At 39.2% G+C, this 13,872-nt stretch overlaps 1 protein-coding gene across 5 annotated transcripts in view; it reads left to right on the top strand.

The window, feature by feature from the left end:
• The window catches only part of NCKAP1 (NCK associated protein 1), a 58,442-nt gene continuing 44,570 nt past the window's right edge, over nt 1-13,872 (top strand). For 2 of the 5 annotated variants that reach the window (XM_068196437.1, XM_068196438.1), the window contains exons 1-3: nt 1-207; nt 10,868-10,885; nt 12,012-12,122. In XM_068196437.1, coding sequence (XP_068052538.1) covers nt 100-207; nt 10,868-10,885; nt 12,012-12,122 — 237 coding nt within the window. In that variant the 5' untranslated portion in view covers nt 1-99. Of the gene's footprint in view, nt 208-795; nt 889-10,867; nt 10,886-12,011; nt 12,123-13,872 lie in introns of those variants that run through there. The other 3 variants (XM_068196439.1, XM_068196440.1, XM_068196442.1) reach the window with 2 other exon arrangements.

Consider the following 13,872-nt stretch of genomic DNA (forward strand, 5'->3'; position numbering starts at 1 on the left):
AGGCACCGAGCGCCGGGCCGGGCGGACAGGGAGCGCCGGGCCGGGCCAGGCCGGCGGCCGCGGGGCTGTGGGCGGCGGTGCGGGCACCGGAGGGCCAGGATGTCGCGCTCCGTTCTGCAGCCCAGCCAGCAGAAGCTGGCGGAGAAGCTCACCATCCTTAACGACCGCGGCGTCGGCATGCTCACCCGGCTCTACAACATCAAGAAGGTGCGGGGGGCCCCGGCCGAGAGGGGGGGTGAACGGGGAGCCGCCCCGGCGCGATCCTCAGCGCCGCCCGGGCCGGCGCTCCGCTGGGCTTGCGGCTGTGCCGGCTACGCCGCGGCCTAGCGGCGGGGCCCAGGAGGCTGGGCGGGAGCCGCGCCGCCGCCGCCCGGCCCGGGAACGGGGGCCCGGGGCTTTGGTGCGGCCGCCGCATCGATACCGGGAGAGGAGGATGAAGGAACGGAGGAGGCCGGGCCGATCCTGGCGGCGCCCGCAGGAGCGGGGCCTGGGCCCGGCGCAGCCCCCGGAGCCGCTGCCGCCCCGCTGCCGTGCGTGACTCACACGAGCCGCGAGTGGGCAGCGCCGCGGGGCTTTTCCCACGCCAAAACCTGTCGCTACCGAACGGAAAAAGGGGCTTGGGGTAAAATTAGTAAGTTTAATTTCGATAAGTTCGAGGCGCGCGGTTGCTTAGCAGCTCTCGGCGTGAGATGGAGCGGGTGCTCGGAGCTGCCGGGGGTGCTGGAGCAGCTGCCCGGCTGCCGTGGGGAGTGGATCGCTGTTGGCCTGGCTGAGGTGGCTCGGCGGTGCAGGGAGCTGTAGGTCTGGGTGTTGAGAGAAGGGTAGGTCACGCCTTCGGTTAATTTCTCGGTTAATTTCTTCGGTGCTCGGTTAATTTCTCTTCTGGAGGTAATCGTTGTGCTTTGCTGTAGGAAAGAACGTAGTTCATGGCCGCGGAATCATAAAGTATTTGGGTTGGAAAGGGACCTTGAGGATCACTCAGTTCCAACCCCTGCGCTGGGTGCTTGTATCCTTCCCGGCTTCATTTTCCTAATGATTGATAGTCCGTCTGAAAGTGTATGGCCCCTCAACCCACTTCCAGTAATGAATACTCGTTAGGATTTTATTGCCTTGCCTTGAACACACTTATTTGAGAAGTTTTTCTTATTTCAAAGAAAATGCTAGTTATTACCTTTGAGCAGCGAGTACATCTTTGTGGGTTCAGCACATTAAAATTTCAGTGCTGTTCCCATGCTGGGTCCAGCTGCAATGGCAAAGGGAGTTTGACAGTTGTAGGTGTTTACTTGGTCCTCTGACTTCTGAACCCAGATTTCTGTCAGGAGTGACCCTGCCTGACTGATCTGAGGTAAAGGATGCGTTTTGTCAAAGTTTCTTTCTCATATGAGAAGAAGTAAGAACTACCAAGTGCAATGTTGATTTTAATTAAGATGTTTTTTCAGGGAAAAAAAAAAAAACAACAAAGTGATTGAAGTATTTAAGAGTCAGCATTCATTCAAAGCCATTTCAGTATTTGATGTGCACTTGAGTGTTTCTACAAATCTTCTTCTCAAGATTTGTAGAAACTTATATAAATCAGGCATTCTGACTAGATGATTGCAAATTCCTGTCTTTCTGAAAGGTTCCTTTTAGTCCTTTTAGTTTTGTACATTGGAAAATCCCTTCAGTTAAATAATGGTAGCAATATAATTGCACTTCTAACAAACTGAAGTCCACAAATTATGGGGAAAACCATCAAAATGAGGAAGCTGTTTGTGTGAATGCTTGTTGCGCTTTGAGATAAATATCCCAGGTGAAAAATGAGCAAGGGGGATTTCTCCTGAGCACAGCCCTGCTTTGTGGGACAGGAAGCTGGGCTGGAGAAATTAAACCTTGCCTTGATAGCTCTGCCTTAGCCATTGTGAGTCTGGGCTCTGTTTTCATTCCCAGTGTTCTGATACGGGAACATTTACTCCTGTTAAATGCTCCAGTGCCTACAGACATGTTTTTCCTTGGCATGTTCGGATGGCAGGGTCCTGAGCCTGCTGGCCCATATGGTGGTAGCTCTGCTGATCTGATGTTTAGGAAGTGATGCAGATGGACAGGCTCTCTGTAGGGGAGCATCAGCACTGGGGGTGACACCATTTTTTCCTGCAAATGCCAAGAACTGAGTCCAAAATTGCTAGGTCTTGCATGCAGAGAGAGAGTAGGCACGACCAAGTGGCTTGATTATTGTGTCGTGTAGTTTTGCAAATGTGGAGATGTCCCAGGCACAACTCTTGTGTATTCATGTAGAGATTTGTGAATTCAAATAGTTTTCTTCAGCTGCAGTCAGTACTGCTTGACAGGGGGAACTGGCCAGCTCAGAGGATGAGCCTAGAAGTCTTGGGATTGATTATTGTATTTTATTGTGAGTCTCTCTTCAGCCCAGCTGCAGCATCGCTGACTGCTTGGAACACTTTAGTTTTGTTTATATTTTTTTTTCCTGTCTCTAAGGTGTCAATTCCAAAACTGCTGTTTAAGATTCTGTCATAGCTCTGTTGAAGATGATACTGAAACTCACGGTACTAGAAAACCACACAATATGTGGGTTTGCGGTTAAAGGAAATGGTTAAGACTTTTTTAAATAAGAGGAAGTGAGAGCTTGAAATGTGTGTAGCAGCAGTAGAGATTGCTCTAGATGCTGTCTAGAGAGTACAGATTTTCAAAGATTAAGAATTTCCTCTACTGTTAGAAACAAAGCAGGAAAATTTTACTTCCCAAAGAATCACAGAAGTTGTTAAAAGCAGTTAGAAACAATGATTCTTTGTTTCATCTTCCTACACAAATTTCAGTTTTGTTGCTGTTGTGCTTATAGCTGATAATTGTTCATAGTTTCCTGCTTATTGACCTTCTGTGTTGCTGTTGTCTTTTGAAACAGTTAAAAGTTTGTTGTTTTTAAAACAGAGTATCTGACTGTTTTTTTGCCTCTAGAAGTGACATGGGAATTAGGAAAAGTGAAGTTACTAAGGTAATAGTGGATGATGAGACAGAACTTATATTTGCACCCTTTAAGGAGGTAGATTTTTTGTGGCTGTTATTATTTTGAAGGATGTCTCTTTGCTTGCTGTTTTCAGCTGTCTTTTGTATTGGGACCAGTATTAGTAATGAACTTGGAACTCTTACGCTTGTGATTTCTCTCTTGGTTCGTTCCTTCTGTTTTTTAAGAATTTATCCACGGTTATCTAGGTTATTGTCTACCCTGTAACTTTTGTCATTACTTGCCTACAACTGCACCTGTGTAAATCAAAGACAGCAGGGTTTTTTCTTGCCATTCTGGCTCAGGTGAAGCTTGGATTTCATGATTACCTTCCAGAGCAGACCAAGTCTCGTGTTGGTAAGCTTTGTGCAAATGCTGCCATTACTGTCAACTGTTTTGTTTGAGAGTGGTGGCAGCAGAGAATAGTATTTTTTGTGGGCCTGTCTTTTGTTTGTTTATAAAGCCCTTGGATACCAGGATGTGTTTACAGTAAGAGATTTGATCTTGAAATACCTGAAGTAGAGATTTAGGCACAGCCAATCAAGGGGGTGTGATTTTGATGAGTGTTGAAGTAGTACTACAGTCAACAGGACTGCTAGGGATGGAAGTTAAGGTTTTGAATTATTTAGAGTATATGTTAATCAAACATGATGAGTCTGTTATTTAGCATGAATTGCTTTGCTAGCAGTGTTCTGTGGTTCTTCACAGTATAGGTTTTATGTTTGTTCACAAGATGTTTTTTAACTGTTATTAACAAAACAAATTCTTTTGAGTTTCCCATCTTGATTACATAGTATCTGAAAAATGAGGATCTTAAACCAACTCTTAGATGTGAACTGCATGATCAAACTGAAGTCATAGATGAGGAACTTAACCGTTTGCAGAGGCTTTAGCTGACTTTATATCTTCTTTAAAGATGTAGTAGTGGAAATACTGGATTTTTACCTATATTGAGGATTAATTGAATTTGACCTATATTGAATTTAAAAGTTGTAAAAGCTAGTTAATTGTTTTATTAGTAGAACCAGTTGATAAAGTACAGTTTTGCTTAGGGACTTGAGCAGTTCTTCAGGAAACAGTGGAAGAGATTTTAGGTGCCTGGAAGACCATGGGGAAGTTTCCAGTCTGCAGAACTCTGAAGTTTGGAATGGTGTAGGATTAGATCACCCTTTGGACACAGAGCTCTGTGCTGGAGTGCAGACCTTTGAGCTGAGAGGAAAAGCTCACCAATAATTTAGTTTTGAATTGTAAGGTTAGTGCCTTCAGGTCACTGGAAGTGTCCCAGGGTGGGGCAGTATTGCTTCCATAGATGTCAGCAGTTCTTTAAAGGTTAAAATGGCAATATATGTTTGTGTCTGTGATCTTGGAGGAATGGCTTATAATACTTTCTTATTGATAAGCAAAGGAGTAAGCCCCAAACAAACTCACAGTGCTGACAATTTAAAAAAAAATCCTTGCTCAGGAAGCAAACATTTAACTGGTGATACCATATAATGTTATTATTTTTCACTTAGAAAAGCAAATAAATTTGTAAAGAAACAGAAAGACTTTGTAATAAAATAAAAATGTCCCAAAAATATAGAGAGTGAATTTTTCCTTTTGCATCAAGAGTAGATGCCCAGAATTGTCTTGCCTTGTTTCTTGGCCTACAAATACAAGTTACCTTGCCCCCTGCAATCACTGTTCATTTTGTGTTAACACAAAACCAAATCCAGTTTTAGTTGCAAGAGATTTTTCAAGTTGTATGCAGAGGAGATAGACCTAAAAAGTAATAACAATTCCCATTTGAGATTCAGAATAGACAAGGCTTTCCCATTGCCTTGCTTCTTTTTATTAAGATATTATTTTATAAACTACATTGAGGAAAAGTTTTGTGGCAGTAAAACTTCTCTTACTTTTTTTTTATCCTTTGCGTTTCACCTGCCCTGTATTTGATTAGTAGAACCAAGGCCTTAAACAGGTGCTACAAGCACAGGAGGACAATGTGAATTTATCACTGTACAGTGTCAAACCCAGTATATTTCATTCATTCACAAGGTGATGGGTCACTCTAGTATGGACAGCTTAGAAGATACTTTACATGTTGACTTAGCAAGGCTGCTGACATGACCTCATGTGATTGTTCTCATGAACAATCTAAGGAAGTGCAGTGTGGATGAAGTTGTGATGATGAAAGCAGATGGATCACCATATTAGGGAATGATTGTGAAGATCTCATTGTCAAATGGGGATCAACAGGGACTTGTTGGGGTGGGTGTTACCTCTGGTTCCAGTCACTCTTTGATTCTACAACCTAGATCACACCTACAGGGTGCTTAATAAATTTATATGTAGGAAACTGGGACAAGCTGCAGAATCTAATTGAAATTCAGTTTGAGCTTAGGAATTGTAGGTGTGGTCTAACAGGCTTGGAGGTGGCTGAGCAAGTATGATTGTAAGCTATTTTGTGCTTAGTGGAATTTAAAGGACAGAATGAGAAGCAATGAGATATCAAGTCTGGAGGAAATAGCTGGGAAAGGTTAGGGGCATCTAGGGCAAACAAGAGCTGGGTAAGTTTTGCTGCATAAAATCAGGGATGACATGAGGTTATATGAATGTGTGAGCAAGATAATCTGAAGTAAAAGTAAGGAATTCTTTTGCTCTACATCTCCTTCATTGAGATTCATTGAAAACATATCTGATTGACCAGTCTTTTCAAGGAAGATGTGGACAAAATGAACAAAATTCAGGGCAGAATAATAAGGACAAGTGGTGCAGAAAATTGCACACATTAAAAAATGGGAATGTTTTTTCAAGTCAGCTTATAAGTAATACAAATTTGTAACTATTTAGGACTGCAGTAGAGAGATGAGGAATAGTTTGTGCCATCCAGTATGACCACCAGATATCAAGAAGTGATGGATTAAATTAAATATTGGAAAACTGAATTGAATATTTGAAAAGACTGTGAAAATGTTTTTGAACATAGCCTGTTTGAGACTTGTAAGTAAAGAGTTGCCGGACATATCCCAGGAGCAACACAGATACGGTTGATCCTGCCTTGGAACAGGAGAGGTAGGTAGGCAATTTCTTGTGGTCCTTTCTAGCCTTTTCATCTGATTTCACATGAATTTGCATTTTACTTAATTGAATTTCTGAGTATTGATACACTAGGGTGGAAAGTAAGGTCTATACTTGGGGTTCAACACACACCAAATAATGAGCAAACACAGGGAAGATGTCTTGTTTAGATCTAGGAAACACTGGGCTGATTGTAACACCTTTAATTGTAATTTTGAATTGATATGAAGGTACATTATCTTTCAGATTTGGATCCCTAGTAAATAGAAAGTGCAACAGCTGTTAAATTTCTAGTAACTTTGTGCCATATTTTGGATATGTGCAAGGCCTTTAGAGACTCTTCATAAAGTAGTTACATGGAGACTTTCTTCTGCTTCCAGATCTTGGTTGAAACTATTAGCATAATTTGTATAAAGATACAAGTTTACCTTTCATCATTTAACTACAAGCATAAGTAACTTGTAATTTACTTAGTACAAGGTCACCCTAGCTATGCTGGTGTAGGACAGTTAAATTTTAGCCATCAAAAATATTAAACGATACTCTAATAATTTGTCCCGGTGTAACCAGCTAATTCTTGCTTCTTGTTGGATAAGACTTTAAAAGGGACTAGGCTTTATTCACAAAACTGATCTGGGACCAGCCTGTTTAATAATGAAATTAAGCTTTCACAATTTAAAATACAGGCAAGCAGTTGTGGTAGGCTTAATCAGAGGTATTAAAGCAAATGTAGTGTGAACCACTGTTCAAAGCAGCTCTTTATTGTTTATTCCCCTCTCTTTCCTTCTCAGTAGTTTTGCTTTTTCAGAATTAGAGATTGTGAGTTCATAATATTAGTTGTTTTAAATGCATGACAAAAACAGAGTATATAATAGGTTTTATCCTACAAAAATATAATTAATGGTAGAAACGTTTCTTTGAATGTTTGATTGTTACATTTAGTATAATTTACAGGCTGCACAGCTGGAAACCAGGCGTGCAAACTTAGAGATATGTCTTAGCATGAATTCTTTAATGCCAGCAGCTCTTCCAAGGGAAGAACAGTTTTACTGTGCTGCCTTTCTGGCCTGTCAAAAGAAAGTGCTGTAGTAAACTGTAAATGGGACATACAGGAGCTTTTCCTGTTTTTGGGTCTGAGGCATCCTGAAAGTATTTCCATTTACTGATCCAAGTTACTAACCTGGGGAATGGCACAGTTTTTACTGGTGTTGAAATTCCATCAATTTCCTTGTTAAATTCACAGAGTTTTGTAGTGCGGATTCATTTGCAAATGAAACTTAAAGGTGAAGTGATTTGTTGACTGAGATTATTTTAGTGTATGTTGTCACAGTCAAGTGGAGCTGTGCTTAGCAGTGTTTTATCTCAGCTCTGCAGTAACAGCAAATCAAGATTTCTTGAAGTAATAAATACATTAAATGACTGCAAAGTGTGGTTTATGAGAATCTGCTGGTGTAGGAGGTTTGGGGGATGAAAATACAAAATTTTTAATTCAAATGACCCTGTTTCTTTTTTATTGGGAGACATCCCTGCTACTAATTTAGAATAGTTTGGTTTAGCAATAACAAAAGAAAATAAATAATAGATCTTTCCATAATACAATACATATTTAGACCTTATTTTCTTACCATGCTAAGCCATGTAATTCTGGTGATACTTCCCAGTGTTCTTATTCAAGGGCACATAACAGGTTGATGTGAATGAGTGGCATGAGTGAAGTTCAGGGGTTTTAAATGCAAGTTTGGGGCACTGACTACTGACTGTGATTGTACCTGGACATAAACTTCCTTTTATTCATGCCTCTTCAGCTGCATGTATATAGTCATTTTGTTGATTCATGTTTTTTATTTCTTCTTCAACATCCTCTGCCCTCAAGTCGGAAATAAAATGTTGAACTTAGATTTTTACAGTGAGAGCTGTAATGGTATTGGGGCAAAGGGTCTCTTTGCTGTATATTAATATTGGTTTATTCTGGGCCAAAGGCAGTTGAACTGGATTCTGTTTTCCTGTTTAGAGGCCACTTTTCTTAGATGTAGGCCTTAAGCAGATTTTTGTAGTTGACTGTTTTCTTGTTGGCTGCTTCTGAATGAGTACAAGATAGAAAGTATAGATATATGTAATATTCTTAATTTTCAAAGTGAAATTAGTATAGAAGAACCTAATAGCATCAAGTGAGGAAGAGAATCTGAATTTTATGTCATAATAGTATAATTATTTACCTCACTAGGGTAGGTAGGAAAATGCTGCTTTAATTCAAAACATATGGCCTAAACATGTGCAAACAGTGCAGGTAGCCTGATCTCTCTGAACTCTTGGTAACTCTTGGTAACTGTGCATATGATAGCAAATCAGTATTGTGGATAGTGAACTTCTTAGCTATAGAAATCATATTATTCTTGTTGGTAGTTGCACAGAATGACTTTACTTAGTTGAGAGCTTGTCTAAAGATCCGTGGAAAGAAATGCTGTGTAACTTGAAGAAATCCAGCATCTGAATCCATTAATTTTTTTTTTTTTCATTATGTAGATTAGTTTCTAACCATAACTTTGCATGATCTTTTTCAGCATAGCTGCTTATCAGCTGTTCAGTAATGTACAAAGGAATTCAGAGTTGACTGCTGGGAGATTCTTTGAGTATAATATTTTGGGGCTGAAGCAGCTGGAATCTCATAGCTTCAGAACTCTATTCTGTGAATGCTGCACTAGTAAGAACATTTTTACTTTGTGAATTTCTTTTTAATGCTCAAAATTGTAGTAATTCTCGGTTGTGGGGTTTTTCCTAATAAGAAATGAATTGAGGAATGGTTGTTGCAACCAACATGGGGGAAAAAAAAAGTGATGTCTGAGGCTGAGAAAGGACTACTGGTTTTGGCTGGTGCTCAGAATTCTATGTGAATACTGGAGAGCTGTATATGGGCAAATGGCCTTTGTATATTCTACCACAATGTTCCTACCCATTACAGTACTCACAGAGGATTTTGTATTGGCTAATACAACTATAAAAAGCAAAACCAGCATTTCTTAGCTACATTTTAAGGCTATTGCCCTCAACGTCTTTGTTCTTTTTAGAGCAAAATTCTGTTTGTGTCTTACCACACTTTCATGCTTGTGCAAAAGTGCTAGGATTGGAGTTTGTGTATTCATTCTTTTATGCTCTATAGAGTAAACTATGGGGAGTTTGGAGCGTCTTCATCATTTTGGGAGAGGTTTAACTTATGGAGATTGTTTTACCTGTGCTGCTGAATGCAGGTAACTATATGGATGAAAACTATTGATGCTACAACAGCTTAGATCTGTTAATTCCAGTTCTTAGAAAAGAGCTGAGCTGCTGTGGAGCGTGGGAGAGTGAAGGAGAATGTATTGCCCCACTCGTTCAGTGACATCTCTTGTCCTCTTTCAGTTCAGTCTAGGTAGGCTGGTACAGCTTTCTGGAAGCTGGAATTGTGGTGTGTGTGAGGGATGCTTGTAACATCTTGCAGGAATTTTCTTATTTATCCACCAGTCTAGTGTAGTTCATTAGTAGGAAGAGTTACAGTTGCCTCAAGTGTGATGTCAGCTAACAAAAGATGGGGAGGAGCAAAGAAGGAGCATTGAGAGGTTGGTTTGCCAGTTAGACTGAGGAGAACACTTGTCTTTTCTGGGGCCTGAGTTCCTGAAAGCACAGGAGGATGTGCATGTTGATGTTTTCAGATCTCTGTTTCCTTGTGAGTGTTTGTGTAATGGCTGGGGTAGAACATAAGTTTTAGTAAACATTTTGAAGAGCTGATTTATAGGAAGGAAAACATCTGTTTCTAGCAAAAATAAAGAGTGTGTGTGGAAGGAGTGTTTGAATTCAGACTGAAAAATTTATGAAGTCAACAGTGGTGGATTTCTTGTCTCCTATATAACAGCAACCATGCTGGAATTTAACAGGTCGGTAACAGTACACAGGGCAAGAATATGTATCAGTTAACTTGTTTTCTTAGTAATCCTTCTAGTAGAGAAAGTTACATGTTTTGTGGCCAGAACAACAAATTGAAATTTGACAAAGGTTCTGACACCCATGACACAGAGTTAATTAAAACTTCATTAATCTGAAGCTCTATGTTGAATATTTAATGGCTATTTACAGTATAGTTTGTACTTTTGAATTGCATAGACTTTAAGGTGCATACAGAATAGCTCTTTTTTGACATGTGTGGTTGCTGGTCTAAGGAGATTGAAGCAACAATTTAATATCTAACATACTGTGGATGTTGCTGAATTTATTTTCATTATAAATTCCTCTTATATTATAGATATGATGCTGTAATAAAATTTAGTTCCTTTTTGGGAAATTTAGCAAATATGAGTGTTTTGATATCAGAATAGTACATGAGTATACATCATGATGGTCATGTACTACTGGTAGGTGTTTTAGAAACTTTCAATAATGACTCTTTTATTTGTTTTTTTTTTCTTGGCTACCGTTTCTTTTTCAGGTATGTAAAACTTCACTGAGTTTCTCTCCTTTTTTCCCCTGTAGTTGCATGTGATGTTTGTTAACTTTTTTCCCTCTACCTGAACTTAGTTTGGAAGTCCTATTAGTAGTTACATGTCTCAGTATATTCACAGTGCTTTGCACAATAGTAAAATTTTAATAAGTAAGTGTAAAGTTGTTTGTATTAGAATAATCAACATCGAGTAGAAAGTGTGCTGACTAGAGTAACAGATGGCTGTAATGTTCTCTTGGATGTAGGTAATAGTGTATTAGTTCACATATATGTAATACTTTAGAATTTAAGAGTAATTTGTTTATATGTAATTTTTCTCTCTTTTTATTACACTGCTTTCCCAGCAAGGACAAGTTTGGAAGGTTTGCAAAGCTTTTCACCTTCCCTTTGCCCGCTTGCCCGCTTTCAGAATCGGTCTCATACTCCATGACTTCTGTCTCTACAGTCCACAACTCGGTCATAGAAATCAATGTGGAAAGGTTTTTAAATGAGTTGTCATTTGAGTTCACTCTGTTGTGTAGAAACGCCTAGCATGTAATTTAGTTTTGCATGAGACGTGAAACTCCTTTGCAAACCCCTCTGAGGAGAATAAAACTAAATGAATATTTGAGAGAAATCCAGTTTGAGCGCATATTTTGTCATGTAAGTACCGCTGCTGTTAGTATGTTACTCCAGATGAAGTGGTGTGGCATGGCTCACTAGTCAGAGTAGCAGAGTAGTGTCTGGCAGCATGCACTGTAGCTCGCAGCAGGAGGTGCTTCCTCAGTTGTCTGTCCAGAGAAGCTGTGCTGATCCTCTCTATGTAAGTTTTAATTTAAGAGACCTAACACTTAGCTGTGACTCTGCATCAAAATTTAGTGAAACTTTTAGATTGCTGCTTTTAAAGCTCAGCCTATGCTGCTGTAGGAATAAAGAACATGAGTAAAACTTCAGTTTAAGGGAATAGAGTATATTAGGCAAATATTGGTGGTTTGATTGTGGGATGGAAAATTGTCTTACAGTTACAACTGGAAAAAAATTAAATGTAGATTGGTGGTGGGGTGTTTAGTTTTGTGTCACAAAGGATAGTTTAATCATTGAATGTGCCCAGCACTGTCCTCCACAGATGATGACACGATCGAGTTTTCTAACAGTTTGTTAACTCCAGATGAATACAATACTACCTCAAACCAGGAATAGCATTAAAAGGAAACATTTTTTTTTCTCCTTCTTTTAGGACTGAGTTTTTTCCCTCACTGCTGTTCTGCACTAACTGCTTTGATACTTCCATGCATCTTTTTCAGTAGAAGAGCATCTCTGTACTGTTTCCCATTGCATATTTCAGCTGTGACAGTCCCTGCACTTTGCCTTTCATTTTATCACCTGCTCACTAAAAGCAAACAAACGAAAAGAGGAATCTTTCTAGTTTGTCTTCAGATTTGCAACTATCACTTAACTTTACATGGATGATTGTGTTTCTACTTCATTTTGTATTGTATTTTTTTATAGGCATGTGGTGACCCCAAAGCCAAACCATCCTATCTTATTGACAAAAACCTGGAATCTGCTGTCAAATTCATAGTCAGGAAGTTTCCAGCAGTAGAAACACGCAACAACAATGTAAGTAATCAAATGGCTGTATAACTATTTTTCTCACTACCCTTTCAGCACAATCTGAGAGGTTTACATTTTCTTACAAAGCATCTGATGCCGACAGTTGCAGTTGGAATATAGTTGTTGATTCAAATGTCTGGCAGGATACTTGAGAAGGAATTATCTTTAAGGAGAAAATATTACACTGTAATTCTGTATGGGTTTTGTTAGGATAGGACTCTTTCTGGTTTTCTTTTTGCCTTCTCACTTCTATGCCATTTCAAAGAATTGTCAATGGGAAGAAATCCTTGGAAAAATAATGCCTTGCTTTAATAGGAGAAATTCCTGGTGACCAGACTGATTGCAGAAGATAAAAGCTGCATAACTTTATTTGTGATGTGTCCTAATCAGCAGATCAGTAAAAAAACTCCTGTCTGCAAAGTGGGAAGAAATGTTTGTGCTTTACAGGTACCCTTGCCTATGGAGTCAGTCCCTGTGGGAGTAAAGAATGCTTTAGTACCTAAGGAGAAACATTGTGAAGTACAAAAAGTATGGAAATAAAATTGTTTCCTCCTCATATAGTGAGTTCAGTTGCAGAAGTAAATTATGTTTTACCTTTGAGTGGCTCAGTATTGCTGAATTTGACTTTTAAGCCTTTTTTTAGGTAATTGTTAGGCTAGAGGCAGGCATTTTGGCAGGTGATGTACACATGTTCCCCTGTTTCAATTTGAAGGAGAAGAGCCCTTCAGATGTTTGTTTTACCTGCTTATATTTCTTTCCAAAGGTGGAAAGTGGAGGTAGGTGTTGGGTTTACATGTTCCCTGAATGCAAGTGCGTGCCTGTGTGCTTGGGAGGTTTAGGCTTGCTTTAAGCATTCAGATTTCTGCAGAATGATAGTGATGATAGCAATGAGAGTAATTAGTTTCTTTTACATTGCCATCTCTAATTTGTGTGTAATGTCTCAAATAATACCAAAGAAGAAAAAACTCAAAGAAACCAGAAGAAAACTTTACCTTATGGAGGAAACAATTTCATTAACAATGTGCTTTTTCACTTTAAAACTTGTAAATGCTTTGTACTCTTTAATATTGCTTATCTCTATATTGAATTTGATTGTGTTAGTAACAAATATAGAAATTCCTTATCAAATTAATGTAAAAATAATGTAAAATCTGTTAAACCATGTTTGGTAAATGCTTCCATATTCTCTAAGCTTGGGGGCAGATCATCTATTAAAAGATAATGTACATAGAATTTACTTACTGCAGCTGCATGTATGCTTGAAATGTCATCCAGTTGTTGATTATGAATTTGGAGCTTAACTAATGATAGATATTTGAGGATTTGTTGCTGTGAAGTTTATGTAAAGAGATCAAAGAAAACTTGCTATATTTTGACATTCACAGTTTCTAAAATAGGACACACTCATAATGTTTTGTCATTGCTGTGTGTTTATTTACTATCAGCCAGCCAAGCCTGTGTTCATTAAGCAGAGTTGACAAAAACCTACCCTCCTTATGTATGAGCACACTTTAAAAGTAGGATTTTAAGCTCTAGCAATAGGCAGCTGGGGTGCCTGTCCTGCAGTCAGAGCTGATGGCAATTCTCTTAGTTATTTGCAGATGTTTCCCATAGAGGGTTGTAACTCCCAAAAAAAGAAAAGGGTGATCAGAGATATAGAAGGGCAAGAAGCTAATTGGAACAGAGACATGTTGGTTAAAGAAATATCACAAAGGATTACCGCAGTGAAAATAGCTAAGAAATCCTAAGTTGTGTT

The sequence above is a fragment of the Anomalospiza imberbis genome, chromosome 7 (assembly GCF_031753505.1).
Source record: "Anomalospiza imberbis isolate Cuckoo-Finch-1a 21T00152 chromosome 7, ASM3175350v1, whole genome shotgun sequence".
NCBI lineage: Eukaryota > Metazoa > Chordata > Aves > Passeriformes > Viduidae > Anomalospiza > Anomalospiza imberbis.